This window comes from Balaenoptera borealis, assembly GCF_965194805.1.
Source record: "Balaenoptera borealis genome assembly, chromosome: 13".
NCBI lineage: Eukaryota > Metazoa > Chordata > Mammalia > Artiodactyla > Balaenopteridae > Balaenoptera > Balaenoptera borealis.
The window spans coordinates 11,297,940-11,319,334 of record NC_138870.1 but is presented as its reverse complement, the minus strand read 5'-3'; the positions used below and the strand labels follow the sequence as shown (position 1 = coordinate 11,319,334).

The window sequence follows — 21,395 nt, the reverse complement described above, 5'->3', positions numbered from 1 at the left end:
AATGTATTAGCTTATGAAGTTCCATTTTTTGCTTAAGAGGCTTAATTAAAGCAAGATAAAACTATACTTTCAGTTCCAGAAAGTAGCTTAATGTCTCTGATAAATGCCAACTTGTCCAAATCGAACTGATTGACAACTTAATTAGGAATAAATGTCATTATCATCCATATTTTCTCTACACATCTTTTGAAAGAAAACATTCACACAGTAAAGGGAATCAGAATCTGTTTTTATATGCCTAGAGTTATAAACATTTGTATCAAAATATTTACAATTATAGTATATGAAATACCAATCTATTAAAGAAGAAGCCAAATACAGTACTAGAACAACCCACCAACGTAATGCAAATTACATGAGACATAAATGGCACAGAAACAAAGTAAAAGACAAGGGAATACATGGTTCACTCCAGTCACAGTTTGACTTTTTAACGCAATGCTAGTATCTCTTTTGGCTGTATCTGATATGTAAATCTGCTTCTGCACGCAAGACAGCCTTCTAAAATCATGTGATCATTAAGTCATAATTTAAAAGTTTATCATCCCACAGTTTTTGCTTGCCAACCAATTTACCCCACAGCCCAGATAATTTGGTGGCCAGCTCTCAACATTCCCCTAACCAGAATGAACATAAAGGAATATACTTAGTAATAGTCCTTTTACATAAATACCAGCAACTGTGGCATAATAGCTCCCCAAAAGGAAACGTATATAAGAAATGGGATGAAGAGGGAGCTAGAAGATGAAAAGTAGGCAAGATGTCTCAGATTCTCCCTAGAGTAGATATTCTCAGATTGGTAAAGGAAATGTCTTCCACCAAAAAAATACCCTTTAGCCAGAATCTGAGATGGCTTAAAATAGCTGCGCCAGGCCAGAGCAATGCCTGCTTAACCAGGAATACCATACTAATACCATACTTCTAAGTCCTATATAGAAACACTCTTGTGGCAGCAGACAAGCTCAATTATCATCTGACTGGGTACCACAAGAGTGTTTAGGGGTTTTTTTTCCTTAAAGAAAATATCTGCCCATCACCTATATTTTTATTTCTCTCACGGAAATTTTCTTATTTTCCTGGAAGCACAGACACTCTGTTCTTATTGTGACTGAAATCTAGTATGCTTAATACTTGACAATGATATAGCACCTTTCATCCAAGGATTTGTTGTTTGGTTTTGGTTTGTGTGTATTTTAAGAAACTTCCAGAATTGCCTTGCCTCACCTGTGTTTCAGGATAGGCAGGACCTCTGAAAGGCAACCCCTCCAGCTCATGTCAAAGCTAGAGCTGTCTCTGAGCCTAGGAGCCCTGATCCCCAACGTGGCTAATTAGATAAAACTTCCTCAAAAGTGTATAATTTAGAGGGAGAGTAACAGATTGTGTTGCACGGGTCTTTGTCCATCTCTCTCACGTTATATACTTAAAACAAACATTGATTGCATGGAGAGAGGTTCCTAATAACATAAAGCTAATATAACCCTGCTATAAGACTGTCCCTTTTTCCCATAATTTGTGTGGTGCTTCCACCACTGAATTGGTCGTTAGTGGCTTTCCAGAAACTCCAGAGAGCTGCCTTGACTTTAAACGGGAGGCCAAGCAAAGTCTGCAGCAAGAGGTCTCCACGAGGGGCAGCTGTGTGAGGTCTAGTCTGGGTTCTGACCACGCCCCAGGCCTTCCACTGTGAAAAGTTCTCTTTCTCAGTTTAGCTAACCCACCAACTTAGCCTTAATCACTATCTCTCTTCCTCCCATTTTGTCACAAATACCACAGAGCTAAATCTCTGTTCCAACGAGGGATAATGGCTCACTGGCCAAAGTCCTCCCACAGGGCCCTTCAGATGGTGCTGTTTTGCTTTGGGTCGGAAGGGCAGGATGGTTTCCAAGCCTGGCGTATTCCGCACAAGAACAGTATCTGCCCTTGCCGGAACTTGTACCGCTACATTAACTAGGTGCAGTAGGTCTGAAGACTGAATTCACCCTCGGAAGTGGAGCCAGCGATGTGGCAGCTGCTGGGGCCCCAGGCAGTGTATGTAACTGATAACAGCTGGAGGCTGGAGGGAGGCCCTCTGGCCTGAATCCAGGAAGCATCCATCCCAGCCCACGGCTTTCTCCTGGGGCAGGGGCTGGACCAGTACAGGACCCCCTCCGTCATGCTTCCATTTCAGCCCCTCCCCCCTGCCTTCCCCTCCCCCCAATTCCCTCTCTTGGTTTTTCCTGCTTAGCAACTTCCACTCCTCTCCCAGATTCAAGGGCTCCCTCCTCCCCACCCCACCCCCCAGATCCCCAATAACGTGTTCAGCCTATTTCTTTCTCAGGACCAGGTAGAGAATGCCGATGATGAAGCTGAAGCAGAAGCAGATCCAGGTCAGGATGAAGGAATAGCCCTGGTGACTTTGAGGGCCGTCGGCATAGTGATGAGTGTAGATGGAGGCCCCCACCAAGATGCACAGCCCTGCAGGCGAAAAACAACGATTAGCTGTTGGTTTGGTTTCTTAACATGAAAACCAAGAAAAAGATTTTATAATTTTAGGAAGAGCCTATTTCCCTCATGGGCGATGGGAAAATGAAATCTGAAATTTGACCCCCAACGGTAGTTCTGTCGATTTGCCCCAAACCAAGCTTGATGGTTGTGTTGGCAAATCAGAGGTGTTCGAGTTCTCACATCTGCACTGGTTTGTGCGGCTGAAACACAGCATCTCGGGTCCACCCCTCAGCTTTCCCATCTGGACCCCAGCACACAAGGGCAGGCTGCCTGAGGGATGCAAAAGAACACGCCTTCCACCAAACTGCGTGTATCGGGGAAGAATGACAGGAGAGCAGGAATGGCAATCATTGCAGGCATTCTGGCAGCGGTTTCATCTTTCTAAGGAATCCCACATCCCTGCCCCCTTCGAGGGTCTTGTATACAAGTGCTACTGATGGGCGGACTCCAGCCACTTGGTAGCTGCCCAGGAGCCCAGGTTTAAACAATGAAGCCGACGAGGGTTCTTATTCCAAGCAGCTATCAGGGGTTCTCTCCCAAAGAGCACAGATTGTACAAGGCGGTTTCACTGCCCCACGTGCTCAGCTGTTCAAGCTGCCAGGAGCACCCATGGTAAGATCTACGGGAAAGCTTTTTCTGGGTAAGCTGATACTCACAGCACAACAGCATAGTGGCCCCCGAGAGGAAGAAGCGGTTGCCTTTCTCCATGGTGAACAGCTGGAACACGAAGACCACAAGGGAGATGACGGAGAAGATGATGGACAGAATCATGAAGGCCTGCACTGCCTTGAGGGCGTCTGTGGACACAGGGCGGGGGGAGTGAGGCCATTAGGCTACCCAGTCCCCGAGGGACTGGCCATTTCCCTGAGCCCACCAACTGTCAGCACTGAGTACAGTATCTTTGTACGAACCTTCACCGCCGTATGACAAGCTGTCACTGCAGCCATCAGTGGAAGTACAGTTTTTCCAAAGACCTACTGATCCTGTTCCATTATTTAAAACCATCCAGACCTGAAATCAAAAAGAAATAAAGGAACTCTTCTCAGTACTCTGTAATGACCTATACGGAAAAAGAATCTAAAAAAGAGTGGATATATGTATATGTATAACTGATTCACTTTGCTGTACAGCAGAAACTAACACAACATTTTAAATCAACTATACTCCAGTAAAAAATTTTTTTAATAAATTAAAAAAAGAAATAAAAAGTTGTTTATAAACTAACCCCCTGCTTTGAAAGAAAAGGAAACAACAAATCACCTTGTGTCAGGACCAAATCTTAACCAAGACTCCATATTTAGTCATAAACATGGTTTATTTCCATCTCTTGGTGGAAATAAGGTCTCACTAAAACTGAAGTCACAAAGATCCCAAGAAAAAAGAGAGAGAAGAACGTGTGGCCAAGGAAAAGTCACCTCATTCTCTGGGCCTCACATCCCTCATCACTTTAAAAAAAAAAAAGAAAAGAAGTAATTCGACCATCGCGGTTTAAAATCCTAAGGATCTAAGAAACGGAAACCCTGCGTGAGGAAATTGGTTTTAAGGAGGCACAATTCATACACCCTACCAAGATTGTTTCATGGAAGGGGCTGGCTAGAGGGGGAAAAAGTTAAGGAAAAATGTTCAACTGGAAAAAAGTAAGAAACATAAAGGGCAACGAAGAAAATAGCTGGGTGATCAATAAGCCACTTTCATCTAAACAGAAAGATAAACCTTGATCGTCACAACATGCAAAGTAATTCCATAATAACATAGTCTAGCCACAGCCTTCCTGTGGCGGCAGCTGAAAGTAGAAGAATGACCAAAATGTGTTCCCCGAGGCTCACCACAGTGCCAGCAAAACAGTTATCCTTCTGGGATGGAAAACAAACACCCAGCCCTGTCTACACAGAGTGTCTGTTAAAATGAGACTTATTGGAAAAGCAGGGCCAGGATGTCAAATCGCCTGCCTGCTCTTGATTTAATAAACAACTCTGTGTCCAGCCCCATATCAGAAGCTGATAATTCAGATATTCAGCACTCAGCATCCACTAATACAGTTTGAAGTTGTTTATCAGACCTGTTATCCTGAGAGACTTGGAGGGCAGCATACAGAATGGCTAAATTAGAGTCTGGAGGAGGCCACATGGGTGAGGGTTCTGGCTTATCACAGTGATGCTTCAGTTAGCCTTGCCTATAATTATACCCACCGATGTTGGCAAAACTCTGAACTTTAAAACCCATTTATCCTTCAACTGTAACAGGGACCTAAACAGGTTCTGGAACCATCTTTGTCTGTCTAGTGATGGATGGCCTTGGTTTTTAGGTCCAAGGAGCTGTCTTGTTTTTTTTCTGAGAAAAGCACAATGGACCCTGCAAACTACCACTAGAGGTCAGAGTAGCCCAAGGTTCAGAGAGAAGAGCCTGCTGCTACCTCCATATTTTTAGGTTGTTTTGTTTGAGTTAATTCAGGGGAATCAGGTTAATCTTGCAAAATTCCACTCTCACATGCTACTCTCTGCCCAGATCTTGAATTTGGCGGTTGGGCCACCAAAGTGTCTTATGATCTCACTCTCATTTCTCCTTCTAATCAAGGTCCCCAGAAGGAAGGGAAGTTCTGCCCTGCCACGCAAGTGTCCTCATTATGCCCTGAACAAAGCCTGTCCGTCCCTGCTGGGCTCCTTGGCTGGCACACCTAGAAGGCGTCCCATGCTCCTTTCGCTCTGCATCTTTAGCAGAGAGAAACCCCACCCATTTACCCATCCTCCAAGTTCCACCTCCACTGAGAAGCCTTGCTGTGTTCTCCAGCCTGGCGGGATCACTCATGTAGACGCTTGTTACTTAGTTGTTTGAAGTGCAAGTATGTGTTTATTTTTTTTCCATGACTAAACTGTAAATTCACAAAGGGCAGGAATTATGGCTTAAATGTCCTTTGTAGCACTTTATGTAAATATGCAAATAACTTCCAGATGAATGAATGAACAGAAGAACACGACTCACGTTGGCAATGGTGGAAACAAATAACATGATGACGGTGGCGATGTGGACCACAAAGATGCTTGCCAGTAACACCAACATCTTGGCTTTTTGATGGCTTGGGAGTGAAGAGAGTTCTGAAAAGAAAGGAGAACACGAAAGGGAAAGGAGAGGTTACTGTCAGATTCAACACGATAATTCAGCTTTCCCACCTGGGTGGGCTAGCTGCTAAAATCAGGAAGAGCTGCAGTGAAAACCGTCAAGATTTCATCATAAATTCCTGCAAACAACTAGTTAGCCCAGTTTCCCCAAGTACCTATTCGTCTATTTAAATAGACCTCAACAGAAACAGAATTCTGCCTCTCAGGTATTTATATACTCATCCTTCTGATACAGCCTGTTTCGAAACCAGAAAATTTTATGGTAACTGTTATTATTTTATTTTGTTTGTGTTTTAGAGGCCAAAAGTAGGACTTTGGTTTTTAAAAGGCCTTTCACAGCTGTAATTTCCAGGTCTCTGTGCAACAATGTCATATAAATTTCTATTTTCCACTAGGGAAGTGTCCACGCTTCTATCAAACTGCTCACCCAGCAATTTTAATCGAATTTTCCTCAGACCAGCAGCTATTACTGAATGCCCAGAGACTGAATGGGCTACTAATTTGATCCCAGATGAGATATAAAACGTGAGAGCCACAACTTCTATTATAATAATGCTGTTCGATATTCAATAATTATAACTACCTAATTACAGTCTAATGATCTGATCATCTACCGATGGAACATTTTAGACTGGTATTACTGCACCGGAGCCTTTGGGCTGTGTCATGGTACAGACTCTACTATTGGTCTGGGGGCATAGGGTTATATTTCCTATGATTCAATATGACAGTTCTGGGGGCTGGATGCAGCTTGAGAGACTACTAAAGGTGCCTTTGGCTTGTGCATGACATTTACCCAAATGCCAATCCTTCAGGACTCAGTAGAGCAGATGGGCAAATGCATCCATCACACGGTGGGTGGGAGGATGGGGAACTCATAGAGATTAAGAATGTGCATGGGTAAACAAAAGCGTTCAGCCGTAATCTCAGCAGAATAGAAGACGGGAGCCCATGGGTCATCAAACCTAGAAAATAAAGGAAGTGTGAAGGATGCATGAGAGGGCAGCTATTCTGATTAATGTCAGCTACAGGAGTGCTTTGTCACTCACGCCCAAGAAGGTTAAGAGGCGGTGCCAGCTCTCAGGAACTTCAGAAGGAAAGGGCTCAGGTTATTCACACCCTAGGCAGGGTGGATGTGTGGCTATCCCCTCTCAGGGAGGAGTTGGCGGTGCACATCCAGCAACTGTGTCCCACTTCTCTCTCTCTCCCTCCACCTCATTTAATGGAAGCTTTGAGTGTGCTTGAGCCCCTTTCACATTGGACCGGGTATTTACTGGAGAGCACGGATACAATCATTCCAACACTTCCGATGATTTTGATCTCCTCTCCCTTTCCTCATCAGGCACTCAAAATCTAGAATGACCTACGGTACCCCGGGGGCCTTGCTCTTGACAGGCCAGGAATGAGAGGTAGACACTGGCCCCCACTGCCCACCCGACCCATTCCAACCCCCCCCCCCCCGGCACCCTCCTTCCCCATCCGAGCACTTCCTGCCACCTAGATTCTTTTTGTAGAAATGTGTCCAATTGAACTGTGAATGACTAAAATGATGAAGTTTATCCCGCGGCTTCAGGGGAGAGCTTGGAGCTTTCATGCCTGCTATTAATAATCTCCCCACACATTCAAATGCATTTTTGTTTTTCTCAGGTCCTTGCACACTTCCTCAATTTTCTGCTTGAGTTTAATGCACAGTGAAAAGAGGTTTTTGAATTAGACAAATGTTGAGTTAGAATCATATAAAGTTGTTTGACCTTCCAGTCTCAGTTTCCTCCTATGTAAAGTGAGGGTTGCGGTGCTAATCATACAGGGAAATGTGAGGGTTACATTGGATCGTATATGGAGAACTCCCAGCACAGTGCCTGGCACATGGCAGATACTAATGGGGCTGCTTTCGTTGTGATTATTAGTATTACTATTATCGTTATTATTATTATATGAAACTGAGTAGCTGGCACCAAACCAACCCAGTCCATCCGTCACCAGGCTGCCCCATGTTTTAAGTGCCAGTAATAGGATATCTGCTATCCAGTTCACAAGGCTGTGTGTATAAAATCATTTAGGTCTCTTAGAAATTGTCTTTATGCCTAATCCTTGCCCCTTGAGTGGGAGGACCACTGGGAACACCCCCTTAGGGATGAGGAGGAGAAATCTCACTCTTCTCAGCCCTGTGCTACCCATCCTCCCGGCACCCCCAAGATTTCGCACCATCACTAGATCCTGATCTCACCCCTCATGGAGAAAGGAACAGGTATGAATTAATTCTCTGAATGCAGGGAATTAAAATATTACATAATGTGGGCTTCCCTGGTGGCGCAGTGGTTAAGAATCCGTCTGCCAGTGCAGGGGACACAGGTTCGATCCCTGGTCCGGGAAGATCCCACATGCCGCAGAGCAACTAAACCCGTGCACCACAACTACTGAGCCTGCGCTCTAGAGCCCGCGAGCCACAACTACTGAGCCCTTGTGCCACAACTACTGAAGCCCGCACGCCCAGAGCCCACGCTCCGCAGCAAGAGAAGCCACCACAATGAGAAGCCCGAGCACCGCAATGAAGAGTAGCCCCAGCTCGCTGCAGCTAGAGAAAGCCTGCGTGCAGCAACAAAGACCCAATGCAGCCAAAAATTAAAATAAATAAATTGATTTTAAAAAATATTATATAACGAGTCATGTTTAATCCTCCTTGGGCTCTACAAATGACTTTTTTATTCCTTTGCAAACACCCTCTTCCTAATAGGGGTTGAGGGACCAAAGACAGAATATAACACACCAAGTGAGGGCTCTTAAATGAGGTCGAGGAAAATGTTATGAGTCTCCTCCCTTACATGCTGTTGGGGATCCAGCAGTGTTTTCCGTCTCCTTGGACTGGTCTGTAACCCTCCGAAGTTGAGTCTGATTCCTTTCGCCCCGGCTCACACTGTCCGTTTTGATGACTTGAACATAACTGCCTTCCAATTACCCTGCACCTTCACCGTGGCTGGTCCACTGCACCCCCTGGGGCGTGCGAGTTCCTGGCCAGTGGCTCTCACTTCTGATCTAACCCACAGCCCCACCTGATCATTATTCCCCTGCGGGGCGCAGGCAGGAGTGAGCGGCGGAATCAAGCAAGGAAGCGACTCACTTTCAGGGTATTTAGATTTCTGTAATCATGCCACATCTTTTCACCAAAGAAAGGAGCAAAATGTCTTGGATTAGCAAGTGTTCTTAGTGCACGGAACACACAATTCTCTCCACTTTTGGCTGCTGTATCCAGCCGGAAGTAGGAGCTGTTTAGCTGGAGCTATCGCATAACACATATAGTAACCTCTCCATTTTTCATTGCCCCAAATTTGTCAGGTTTTTAATAGTATCATCCATTGTCAGCTTAGAGGGGCTTCCTTTCATTTCAATGGCTCTCCCCAACACGTTTGGAAACAGAATGAACTGTCTTCTTCAATGTCTGGCCTGGATCATCCCTAGGTACTCAGTCCCTATACTAGAGGCCCCCCAGCAGATGAGTGGGGACCTATCAAGTAGTAGAGCGGTTTGGGTAGAAATAAAAGAAGACCCCGTGCTCCCACGGGGTCCACCCACCCTTCACAGGCAGGGGAGATTTCTGAGAGCCTCATTCCCTGGCCTCGTGTGTATCTTGCTTCAGATAAAAGCACCGAAAAGAGACCATTTCTGAGCATTTATATCTTTGGAAGTATTGCCTGCTACAACTTTCTTTCGTGGCAGTATGCTTCACTAAAACAATAACTGAGTTCTCTCTCCCACCTCTCCGAAAGGCTATAGATAGTACGCGCCAACAGAAAGCAGACCCCTAGTCACAGCCTGGCGGCTCAAACCAGGCAGTAGAGGATAACGGCATGGAGGTTCTAAAGAGCTGGGTGACACACCTTCCTCCCAACAGAGCATCGGTGCTCGGGAACACCCCAAAGTTTGTCACGTGGTTGCTGGGACTTTCCTAACAACATGATCTGTGGTCCTTGGAGTTGCACCCAGGCCACCAGAGCTAGTGAATCCACTGCATTCTCAAGGGATAGGATGTCCACTGACTGTTCCACGTGGGGTGCCAGGAACACATTTCTCTACCCACCACTGGAAGCAGAGTAGGATCGCCCCCTTTATCCTCATTTACCCAACAAGCTCGGGGACAGGGGTGGTCAGGGCTCCGTGGGGTTGGGTGGGAAACTGAGAAAAGTAGAAGAGGCATGAATGCTGACTCTAGAGAGAAGTGATCGTTAAGAGAAACGGAGGTTAGCGACTTAGAGCCACACACAGGCTCTCTTTATCCCTTTCCTGTTCTTCTTTCTGCCCTAATGGACAGGCCCGCCGGTTCCTTTTCCACCTCCGCCATCTTTGTTTCTGACCATGCTTCCCCTGTTCTTCCCGCATCACCCAGACCACACTAGGGCAGTGGTCTCTTTACACTCCTGTCCCCGTTACAAGCCTCACAACCACTGACCATTCTAGATCTGGATGAAGTTCTTTGCTAATAGGACAGTTAGTGAAAATGAACCTGAAGATTACGGTTGCTGGTGATTGGAACTGTAAATGACTAGCTAATGTTGGGGAGAAAGATAACTGCCTTCTCTAGTTGGCTCCTTCCACTTAAATCTTTATTGGTTTCTTGCCTCCCTCTTATACCCACCACCCCAAAAAAATGAAAGAATCAAAGGAACATATCCCTGAGACTGCCTTCCTCTTTGCCTTTTTCAGGTAGCCTAACACTTTTAGGGCGTTCTGACCAGGAGAAATTAATCAGGTCTCTGTGGACACCTTTCCTTTTCTGATGGGTAACTCATACTGCAGAGACTTTGAGAATCATTGACTTCTAAACAGACAATTGAGGTGTTGGTAATTTGGCTCCGTGATTGCTAAGCTAGGGGTCAGATAACTTTCTTTCTGCCCTGGAGTCCTGTGTGTTTATTGAGCGGCCACCAGAGTCTAGGGGAAGCAATGCTTGAGGGTGGTCCAAGGAACAATAATTGGGAACAATACAACAGAATAGAGCCCCCAAAACCTACTTCTCCAGCAAAGGAAGCGATGGAAATCGTCGGCTTGAGTCACTGAAGATCTCGCCAGAGACTGGGGGTGTCACATAATCAGAAACAGGGATCTGGGGGTTGTGTGAGCAATGGGGGGGCCCCACAGAGCTCAAATGTCTGTGATTCACTTGGAGTGTGTGACAGTCTCACAGACAAAGGCAAAGTGGAGGCATCCTCTACCAGATGGCACAAGATAGCTTTCTGAGAAGCCTGTGGATCTGGCTGGCTAGCCAGAAGACAGTTTAGTCATTTCCCTGGCAGCTGAAGACAGCCCAGGCTTTTCTGGGGAGACAGGAGCAATAATGACCAGATGCCAAAGTCCCTCCCCATCACTCCTTCCTCTCATCCCAGTTTTTTTTTTTTTAAACATCTTTATTGGAGTATAATTGCTTTACAAGGGTGTGTTAGTTTCTGCTTTATACAAAGTGAATCAGCTATACATATACGTATATCCCCATATCTCCTCCCTCTTGCGTCTCCTTCCCACCCTCCCTATCTCACCCCGTTAGGTGGTCACAGAGCACCGAGCTGATCTCCCTGTGCTATGCGGCTGCTTCCCACTAGCTATCTATTTTACATTTGGTAGTGTATATATGTCCATGCCACTCTCTCACTTCGTCCCAGCTTCCCCTTCCCCCTCCCATGTCCTCATCATCCCAGTTTCATTGCTGAAAATAACACAGTCAGGTCATGCATTCTTCCTCCAGTATTTATCTCCCGTGCATCCTTACTTTCCACTCCCACTGTCACTGTCCGGCTCAGGACCATCAGCCTCTCCCGCGATCCTCTCTCTGAACTCCTCCCTCTTAAATATATGCTCTGTGCCACTGGATTATCCGACCAAGTCACTCCTCTTCTCAAATCTTCCAAACACACCACCACCCCACCACCAATCGGGAAAGAGGATCCAAACACTTCACGCTGGCACTGGGAATCCAAGGAATTTTAAACCCGAACAGAAGTAGTCATTTTCCTCCTGTTATTAAAATCACTGGTGGCAACCCGCCTGGTAACAGAATTATTTGTGGAAATGTTTCGCTCCCCCACCCCTAAGATTCTAAGTTCCTGAAAGGAGAAGCTTGTCTATGATAGGTACCAAGTATCTGTTCAGCGAGCAAATAAATGAATCAAGGAAGGCAATATTTTCTTTTCTGTGGAAAAACAATCAATGTCAAAGTAACTGAAGTCTTCATAAAAAACAACAGAATTCTACAGAGAAAATGTTTCCCCCTTTTTTATATAGGTGAACTTTAGGTTCTGTATTAGTTTTAGAAATTATTTATATATTTCTGTAACTATGTTTTGAACATCTTACTACAGGCAAACTCTGTGAATATTTCCTGAGTATCTTTTTTTTTTTTTTTAATTCTTATTTATTTTTTGGCTGCGTTGGGTCTTCGTTGCTGCTTGCAGGTTTTCTCTAGTTGCGGCGAGCGGGGGCTACTCTTTGTTGAGGTGCGTGGGCTTCTCATTGAGGTGGCTTCTCTTGTTGCGGAGCACAGGCTCTAGGCGCGCGGGCTTCAGTAGTTGTGGCACATGGGCTCAGTAATTGTGGCTCGCGAGCTCTAGAGCGTAGGCTCAGTAGTTGTGGCGCACAGGCTTCATTGCTCCGCGGCATGTGGGATCTTCCCAGACCAGGGCTCGAACCCGTGTCCCCTGCATTGGCAGGTGGATTCTTAACCACTGCGCCACCAGGGAAGTTCTCTGAGGATCTTTGACATTTGAATATTCAAGGTTATATGTGTGTTTGTTCCCTTTTATTCAAGAAGAAACAAGTAAATGCAAAGAAAAAATCTTAAACTTCTAAATACTATTTTGTGTATTTAACTTCCCTATCTACCTCTTTAAATTACAGAATCTCTGACTGAAAGGGGGCTTTAAAATTCCTCCCCAATACATGAAACTCATCTATAAATCTACACCAAGGAACCACCTAAATCATACTTAAACTCCTCCAGTCACAGGGAGCTCACTACTTACCAAGACCCCCTTCCATTAGAAAGGTCCTGACAACACGTCAGAGGCTGCTCTTGACAATGACTATCTTGATCTTACTTCTGCCCTTTGTCTAATGCTTCCTTGTTAGCATTTTTCTAAAGTGGTCACTTTTCCAGCAGAACTTCCAGGTTATCAGAGAATTAGCCAGAGGACATCACCTGAGATTCCCAAATCTCACTAAAAGTCATAACACTGTCCTGAGATGACCCGACTGCTGGACACGCTCTGTCTCTTCATTGATTGATGCTTTCAGTGAAATCCCCATCTCTTTCTGGGTACCTGCAGACTTTGAAGAATGCTTTCTCAGACCAAGACACAGTGCTTTCTCCAAGGCGCAAGATGAAAGGCAAAGCCACTCCTGGTCGTACGAGCTCCATGAGTCAGCCCACATCTGCCCATCTTCCTTCGTGGCATACCCAAAACTGTGGCTGTGCTTCTCCTGGGGACACTGTGCAGGGTGGTAGCACGAATGCCTTTCTGTCCTCTACACATCAGGATCATTTTGCTTTTGTTGGTTTATTTTGATATGTTTCTTTCCCACTGAGGATCATTTGGGTTGGCAAAATGAATGTGCAGCAGAAAAGGAAATACTCTCTTTGGGGAGCAGCCGTAGAGGATGTATCCGGAGGAGGAAAAGGCTGGGATTAAAGGCAGGGCTGAGTGGATGAGACCTTGGATGAGCTTTTCTGACCATTGTTCTTGTTGTTTTTTGTCAAGTGTACTTTTCCATTCTAAATATTGTTTTAATGTAGGGGTGGGAGAGGGGGGCATTAATTTCTCCGTGGGAAACATGTGGAGAAAAAGAATCCTGAAGGGCTATTTCCTCCTGCTTCTGGATGTCTGATGTTTGGTGTGGAAGGAAAGAATTTCAAGCTGTACCTCACTATATACACATCGTTCCAGGGTCTGATGTTTTCAAGCGCACAGGGCAGTTTTTATGACCAGGAGAAACATCACCAATCTAGTAGCAAAGGTAACAGGAATCTACATGTTCCAAAGAAAACAACTATTCTTTCATGGTCCTGGGGGTAAGGGGACCGCACCTCCCAAATGTGGGCTCTCATGAACGAGGGTTATTATAGAAAAGGTGGTGTTTTTCCGGCACTGCTGTAGACTAGCCATAGTTAGGGATGAGGAACTGGGGGTGGGGGTAGGAAGATGTTATTGAAGGGGAACAAAACGAGAAAGAAAGAAAAAAGAGCACCTATTTGAAAACCAGATTCTCATAAAAATTCTGCCTCTGACTAACTGCTAACTTTGGGAAAATAACATACCCTCTCTGGACAGTAGCTCCTAGAGAGACACAGTATTGAGCAGCAAAAAGAGCACAAATTCCAGGTTCAACTCCTGACTGCACCACTTAAAAAAAAAAAAAAAAATTCAGTGTTAATGGGGTATAGTTGACATATAAAATTGTAAGCTATTTCAGGCACGTTGAAACTCCAGCCCGTTTTAACTGTGATCTGCAGACCTCGTAGCCTTAGTGTGAGGACTGAAGGGCTCCTGCCTGACACAGAGCAAAGGTTGTACAGTTGTTGGTTATTCTTTGTGTTCCTTTATGGAAAATGAGAAGCTCGGCCCAGCGCAATGGGCTTGAAGCTTCTCGGGCAGAAACTGAGGGCCAGCAACTCTGCTAAAAGCAAACAAGCAACATGAAGCTTGTTTTTCCAAACGTTCCCAAAGAGAATAACCTCTCTCTCTGGTTTCCCCTGGTCCTCTTTTGTGTTGGGGAGTGGCTAGATCTGGGGGACATCTGCCAAGTCTCAGGCCAGACCCGGACAGCGAGGCCGGGCCCAGCCCGCGCCCCTGGTCCCGGTCCTGGCCCGCAGCTGGTCAGGCCATTGGGCAATGTCCCCTGGGCGAGGAAGGAAGTTTCGTTGTCTTCTGATACTAACAAAAGAGGAGTGTTCTGGCGGCCAGAATGTCTCCAAGGGAGAGGTTGCCAAGATAATAACTAAGGTTTGGGAAGAAAATCAAGGTGTGGCCCGGCCCCAGGGTCCCTTGGAGGGATCCGACAGTAGGTGGCGGTAACAGGCTTGCACCAGCAGGGCCGCAGCCCAGGAGGTGGCAGGGCCAGACGGATGCAGGTGCAGCCGGGGCCGCCCCAGTGCCTGGGGTGGGCTGCGGGCTTTGTTGCTCTTTCTAAGGGCAACTGGTTGTCTAGTGGCTTAGTAGGGCTGAGGTTATTCAGTCCAGTTCCTCGACAGAAAAGGAAAAGCAGGTCTCCAGAGTGAAAGCAGCAGCAGGATGAAGCCCCCCACCCCCCCACCCCCCACCCCCGGCATCTTCCAGGTCAGGCCTCCTCCACTGCAGCACGAGCTTTTCTCTCCTACGTTGGGGCAGAAGTTCTAGAACTTCTACCGGATCTCCCCTTCACTCTGTTCCTCCCACCGCCTCCTAGTTAATCAGAGGGTCAGCACAACCCCTCAAAAGAGCGCCATTGGAAGAAACAAAGGGCCTTTGGAAGGACGCTGCTTCTTTCCATTAGGTTGCTGAGAGGGTCCACCAGCTGAGCCTGCCCCGCCGAACCCGACTCCCCCGCCTCCTTCCCCCGCTGCCACTGCCAACCCCAGACGAGCTTCAAACCTTCCATCCTGGCTCCCACCTACAGCACAAGCCCGCCTCCCCAGCGAAGCATGGCGGGCCGAGGGAAGCACGAGGTCTCAGCTTCACAACCCTTTCTCTGAAATAAGTGTGGACCCACCTGGCTGGTCCGACTCCTGGTTTCAGGAGCGGAAACCTCTCCCCAGCTCCCCGCACCTAGCCTCCTAGGCAGGGTCTTTGATTATTTCAAAGAAGACATCAAAGTACCCAGGACTTCATTCTGCTGTCAGCCCTGATATGACCCTTCTGAAAAGGGAAGAAACGTCCCCGGGGAAGATCACCGCCCTGTTGGCACAGATATTCGATGGAAACTCAGATGTTGCATCCATGAGCAACAGAAGATTCTTCACGGGCGGGGCGGAGGGTATTGGGGGGTGCGGGGGAGACAAAGAAGGAATACTTGGCCCTAAGGACGGTCCCGAGGCATCGAGGGAGGGAGTCAAGAGATCTTCACACTTCTGCCTTGTTCTTCCTCCTTCTCCCTGGCTTCCTCTCTCCACTTTCTCCCTCTTCTAGGCCTTTCCATCTGCCCCCCTCCTCCCCCGACACACAGGCCTAAGGAAACCCGCGCAGTCCCCTTGCTCCCCGCCCCCTTCCTCCTGGCACCTCCCCTTTCCTCCTCAAGGTCGGCTCCCCATCAGCTCTCATCCACACCTTTGCGGCCGCACCCTCCTTGACAAGGGGGTGGGGCTCCTTTCCCAAGACCAGCTCCTCGCATCTCCCCCCGAGCCTGGCCTGGTTTCCTGGCGGATCCCTTGCTGTTGTCAATACCCCCACGAGGCTTCGCTAGCCTGGCCCTGCTTATCTGAGCGGGTGCTCCTCGGGTTTCATAAATCAAACCTCTTACTTTTCTTCCGAGAGCTGGGTGAATGCTCACTGCTACCCGACGGTGAAGCCCGCGGACCCGGTCCCTAAGGGATCTCTGAGCGTGTGAAGCCGAGGAGCCCGCCTGGGTCCTCCGTCCTCCGTGAGACGCCTGTTCCCATGCAACACGTTGTTTCATTTCGCTTTCCTACCAACGTTTACGGATTAAGCTTGCTGTTAGCGTGAGCCAAGGGATTTCTCACAACAGGAATGGTAGGATCTTAGAACAATAGGGTCTCAGAGCCACAAGGGGTCGTGGAGACCACCAAGCTCAGGTCCCTCCATCGAGAAGACAAGTGTCCTGCCCACGTCACACGGCAGAGTCGGGACAAGACGACGGCCCCTCGGGCTTCCTATTCAGCCATCCTGCACCTACCCCAGGATTCACGCCACCGATTTCAACCCAAGCCCAGCGGGTTCTCAATTTTAATTACCCCACTGGAAAAGAGAATTCATGAAACAGGCTCGGGAAGTATGAAAACTGCCAGATCCGCGTAAGGCCAATGGCCCCAAGAATAGAGGAGTCCATTTTAGCTCCAGAGAAATGCCATTTCCACAGCAGGGAAGGAAAGGTTGACCCAAATATTTTGTTAAAAAGGGAGAGAGAGAGACACAGCAATCCCCACAAGGGCTTCTACTTTTATCTTCGTGCTTCAGTATCAGCGGATCTCCCAATTAAATTGAGAGAAATGACTTGTAACTGAAGTGTTACAAAGAGTGGTCTTGAGACATGCATGTTTGGGGAGTGGGGTTTTGGGAATTCAAGCAAACTCCTAACTGGAAGCGTATTTGGGCTCCCTTGATTACTGAATAGAAATCCAGGGTCATCTGGGCAGAACTGGAAAAAGTATTGGAAAAGGGACATTTACGGTCAGAAAATTCCAGTTCCATGTTAGTTAAGGGTTATGAGCTCTTTTCAGGGGATTGACATCCAGACTGCCCACCAGCAATTAGATCGAGGCGATGTTGATTGGCAGCCTGTTCCTGTATTTACTGTGACAGGAGGTTAACAGTGGAAAGGCATGGGCTGCGTGAACTATGGACCAAGTTAAGGGACCAGCCCCAGAAGGCCAAAGAAGCCTGTGTTTCTGGCATTGGATTAATTTAACCATGACCTCGTGGTAGTAATTGGGTGTGTCCCTCTGAGTATGTATATCTGAGAGTCCCAAATGGCTCTGAGCTTTTGTGCTAGGCAGCTACGTGTATACAGGTGGTCGGTTCAAGAGGGAACCATATGCGTGTGTTTAGAAAATGAAGGCCCTCAGAATCAGATCACTTGCGTATGCATGACTATGCTCACAGTTTCAAAGCTTCGAAAACGCTCCCTGCTCTTTCTGAACCTTAGGTAGTAATAATAATAATACAGCTGCATCAAGTTGTATCCATTAAATATTAAATAAGGGTCAAGTGTTTAGAGGATAAGGAGCATCGGATGGGTCAACAACTATGAAAATAGAATAGGTATTTTCAGCACCGGAGAACTAGGAACAAAGTATACAAGTTATAGGGAAGCCAAGTTTGCTGGATCTAAGAAATTCTAGTAATTAGAGCTATCTAGCAGAGGTGGGTGAGCATGACAGTACCTTCTGAGGTACCAAGCCTCTTCTCTGGCAATTTTAGGGAAATGTAAAATTCCCATCCGTCCAAGGTGGTGTGAAAATAAGATTTCTGCAAATGGCAGAGAATGAATGGGTTGACCTCCAAGATCCCTGCCAAACTCAGGGCACAAAATCAAGGATGAACTGTAACTATATTTGCCTCGTGCCCTTTTCTGAGGCCATTTTTCGGGTCTATGCCCTGTCAGGCTCTGAGGAGTCTACAGAAAAGCCATTTTTTGCTTCACCTCTAAGCCTTCTAGGTCTCTGACTGCTTTCTCTCCGCTGGTCCCAGGGGGTCTGGTACCAGCTGAAACCCCCAGAGCCACCGAATCCAAGCCAAGAGGGTCTGCATGCCCCAGGTGGGCTCTATGGAGCTCCTTCCCTAGGTCCCCCAGATGTCCCTGGGAATTGGATGGGCCAAGTCTGGCCTAGGAGGGAAGCAGGAAGAGTGGAGAAAGCCACAGTCTTTTCTGTGGTCTGTGGAGGGGACGTCTTTCCTCTCTCCTAGAGACTGCCCTGTACTCCTGGGAGGGGGCCAGCATCTGCTCTGGGATGTGATCTGCCCTGGGTTGGTCCTCGATGGCCTTCTGCCAACTCCCAGGACAGTGTCCTACCCTCAAACAATGTAAAATCCAGGGGGTCCTTGGACCAGGACGCCAGACCGGACATCCTACGGCCCTCCAGACAGCGCTCCACGCCCACCCCAGCCCTCAGAGTCTGGGGTAGAATTTGATCCACCTCTGAGGGCAGGAGGGAAAACAGCCCTCCCGGTTCAGTCTTGTCAAAGATTCACAGCTGAAATGCACAAAAACTCCCTCAGCCACGGAACTCTCTCACTACTTCCTGGAGGAAGAGGGGAAGGTGGGAATCAGAACCGCATTCTTTAAATTGCCCTCAAACTCCAGGCGATAACACGCAGCACACTTGCTCATTTATAAAACTCCAGCGTAAAGTGAGATGCCGCACAAATAATGAAATTCATGATGGTTTACGCCCCCAGAATTGTCAGTGTTGTCTATTTGCTGACCAGTTAAATCTAGCTTATTAGTTTTAACCTGCACAGACTAAAAGATTTGTACTAGCTTCCTAGGATACCACTACCATCAATTTAATAATGGCTTCCCTAATCCACGTCCATGTAAACTGGAAATAATCAACATTTCAAGCAAAGGCGGGAGTTCCCTGCATCTTGAAAAGTTGCCCTTGCACTAACTTAATCATCCCCTTGAGGGCAATTTTACCAGGCGCCTTGCCTGTACCAGGTACGCAAGCTGATTACTTTTGAATCTTCTCTTCGTATGAACTACATTTCTAAAGAAAAAGCCTAATTTCATCAGACAAGCTGAATCCTGTCATTCTCCTCATCTTGTTTACCTGGGGGAAAAAATACACCAGTATCTATGTTGAAATGGGCCACGCCTCCACCAAAATGCTAATCATAAAAAAAAAAAAAAAGCAAATAGAAATCACTCGTCTTCCTTTTCCAGATCCCTTTCATTATTAGCACGAGCGTTTGTTTGCATTTGTACAGCCATGTTTTGGAAAGAGTGAGAAGATAAATGTTCCAAAACAATCACTGCCTTCCCTGCAGAAAAAAAATCCCACATCCACCTAAAATAAAAAATTATTTTAACATTTCTGATATGCCATATTTTCACTCAGCACTAAAATTTGGTTGTTTCTGAAGTGAAAGCACAAAGCGATTTTTTTACAGGGACAGATGAAGCTCCCCTGCTCTCCCCTCCAAACCCAGTTTCCCTCCTGCTTCTCCCCATCCTCCATATCTGGCCAGAGAGAGAGTTCTGGAATCCACATCAGGCTCCCAACTTCACCAAAGGCACCCGTCCTGCGTTTTATTTCAAACTCCATTTGAAAGAAAGAGTTTCCTCTTTCTCTCTCTCTCTCTCTCCCTCTAACGGTTTTCTTTAAACAAACCAACCCCCTCCTCCTATCCCATGGAAAGAAAAAATATTTACACTTAAATAAAAGTGAATGAATAAGCCAAAGGATAGCAGTAAAAGTAACCACGAAAATAAACTGAAATGCAGATCTCTATCCACCATCACCCCAAAAGACCAGCAAACAGAGAAACAATTCAAGTCCTGAAGCACTTTGAATCAAAACAGAGGAATTGACAACATCGGGCAAGCACACTCTGTCATTTCAAAGGTACGTCGTGGTTCCCCCCATAAAGAAAACCCATAAAGGATACGCTAGTGGTATCCTAGGAAGCTAGTACGAATCTTCGGAATACCCAAGGTCCCTGCTCCCATCACGCTTTCAGAACAAGGACCCAGTTCCTGCAAGACCTAATAACAGCCCAGCCCCCCCGATGGCCCCGACCCCCCGGGGCCCCCGTCAAACTAGATTTTACCGAACCTTAAGGAAAAAGTTATCTCGGTGCCCACTTTTAGCCAAAAATTTGAAGGGCTCACTTCAAAGAGTCATGGAAAAATAGCAAAGGAAAAAAGAAAAAGCAAAGTTTCGGTGAGGTCGGAAGGAGGAGAGCAGTGGGAAGGAAGGAAAGTTCGCTGGGCTTCCCCACAGTGTCGGGAGCTGTCCTACCTGAGAGTCCAGAGACGGAGGTGCCCTGAGTGACAGGAGCTGGTGGCAGGCGTCCGCTCTTCTGGAGGTCTGTGACCGCAGTGAGGGGAGGGCTGGCCTCCCGAGGTTATAAGTTTCCTGCGCTGGTGTGCTGGGGTGTGTGATGGGCGGTTTCTTTTCACTGTGCTTTAAAGGAGTCTCTATGAATCAGTCTGGCTTAAAAAAAAAAAAGTGTTGGTAAGCTACGCCCTGCTAAGCTGGCAGTCCGTCAAGAGAGGTTGGGAGGGAGCCATCAATTCAGAGAAGCCAGTTTAGGCTCCCTGTGACTCAGACACACAGACCACAGTGGAAAAAGGAGTGACATTGCTTCAAATGAGTAACAGGAGTCACACAAATAGATCTGTTTACCAAAGCCCATTCCTCCTCATCAAAAAGGAGACTTGGTTACCATGGATACAAGCAAAACACAGGTTATCTGCCCACACTTTCATCTGGGGGGGAGGCACAGGGTGGGGGACATTGCCCTGCCCACTGACATCCTAGCTAATCATCCCACGAGACTCCCATTCTTCCTCCCCCACCAAATGCATCCGAGGCTGCTCACGGTGGGGAATGATCAGATTTACTTCTGATTCACTTCCCTGCCTGACCCTGGGCACCATCCTGAGGGTGGTTGGGGATGAAGAACGGAACACACCAGGAGCCCTCGGAACCCTGCCTCTCAGTCGTGGAGAGCTGGCTGGCTGGCCCTTTAATTATGCTCTGTGAACGCCCAGCCAGACACTTACAGTCGGGAGGAAGTCGTCTAGTTAAGAACTTTGCTCTCTGACCTCCAGGTAATAATCACCTGGACCTTGCTCCACAGTTGAGCTCCTCGGGCATAATCATCCCAACCACCTCCCTGCCTCACTCCTCTCTCACTCAGCAGTGGAGTCGGGAGTGGCCCCAGAAGTCATGTCATCCCAAGGCCAGGCGTCCGCTGGAGTCCAGAGCCCAACTGCTCACCACTTAGCTATGTGACTGCATGCCTCCATTTCCTCGGGCACAAGTGGGGCAGACAGTACCTCTTATGGTGAGAAATACACGTAGGGAGCTTGTAACAACACTTGGTGCATAGTAAGCACTTGATAAATATTAACTAGAATGAGGATTTTACCGAAGAA

At 47.1% G+C, this 21,395-nt stretch overlaps 1 protein-coding gene across 1 annotated transcript; it reads right to left on the bottom strand.

Annotated features, from left to right (window-relative positions):
• Positions 1-208: 208 nt before the first annotated feature.
• On the bottom strand, positions 209-20,414 carry EMP1 (epithelial membrane protein 1). The gene is made up of 5 exons (XM_082352612.1): positions 20,254-20,414; positions 5,461-5,573; positions 3,393-3,492; positions 3,138-3,278; positions 209-2,451 (listed from the first exon to the last, which is right to left on the bottom strand). Exons 2-5 carry the CDS (start codon positions 5,536-5,538, stop codon positions 2,300-2,302), a joined length of 471 nt encoding a protein of 156 aa, XP_082208738.1. The 5' UTR covers positions 5,539-5,573; positions 20,254-20,414; the 3' UTR covers positions 209-2,299.
• Positions 20,415-21,395: the final 981 nt, after the last annotated feature.

Coding starts and splice junctions, on each gene's coding strand:
- EMP1 (XM_082352612.1), bottom strand. CDS start 5,538: ATGTTGGTGTTACTGGCAAGCATCTTTGTGGTCCACATCGCCACCGTC. Junction 3,493..5,460: donor TTGTTTCCACCATTGCCAAC/GTGAGTCGTGTT, acceptor TTTTGATTTCAG/GTCTGGATGGTTTTAAATAA. Junction 3,279..3,392: donor CTTGTCATACGGCGGTGAAG/GTTCGTACAAAG, acceptor CTGTGTCCACAG/ACGCCCTCAAGGCAGTGCAG.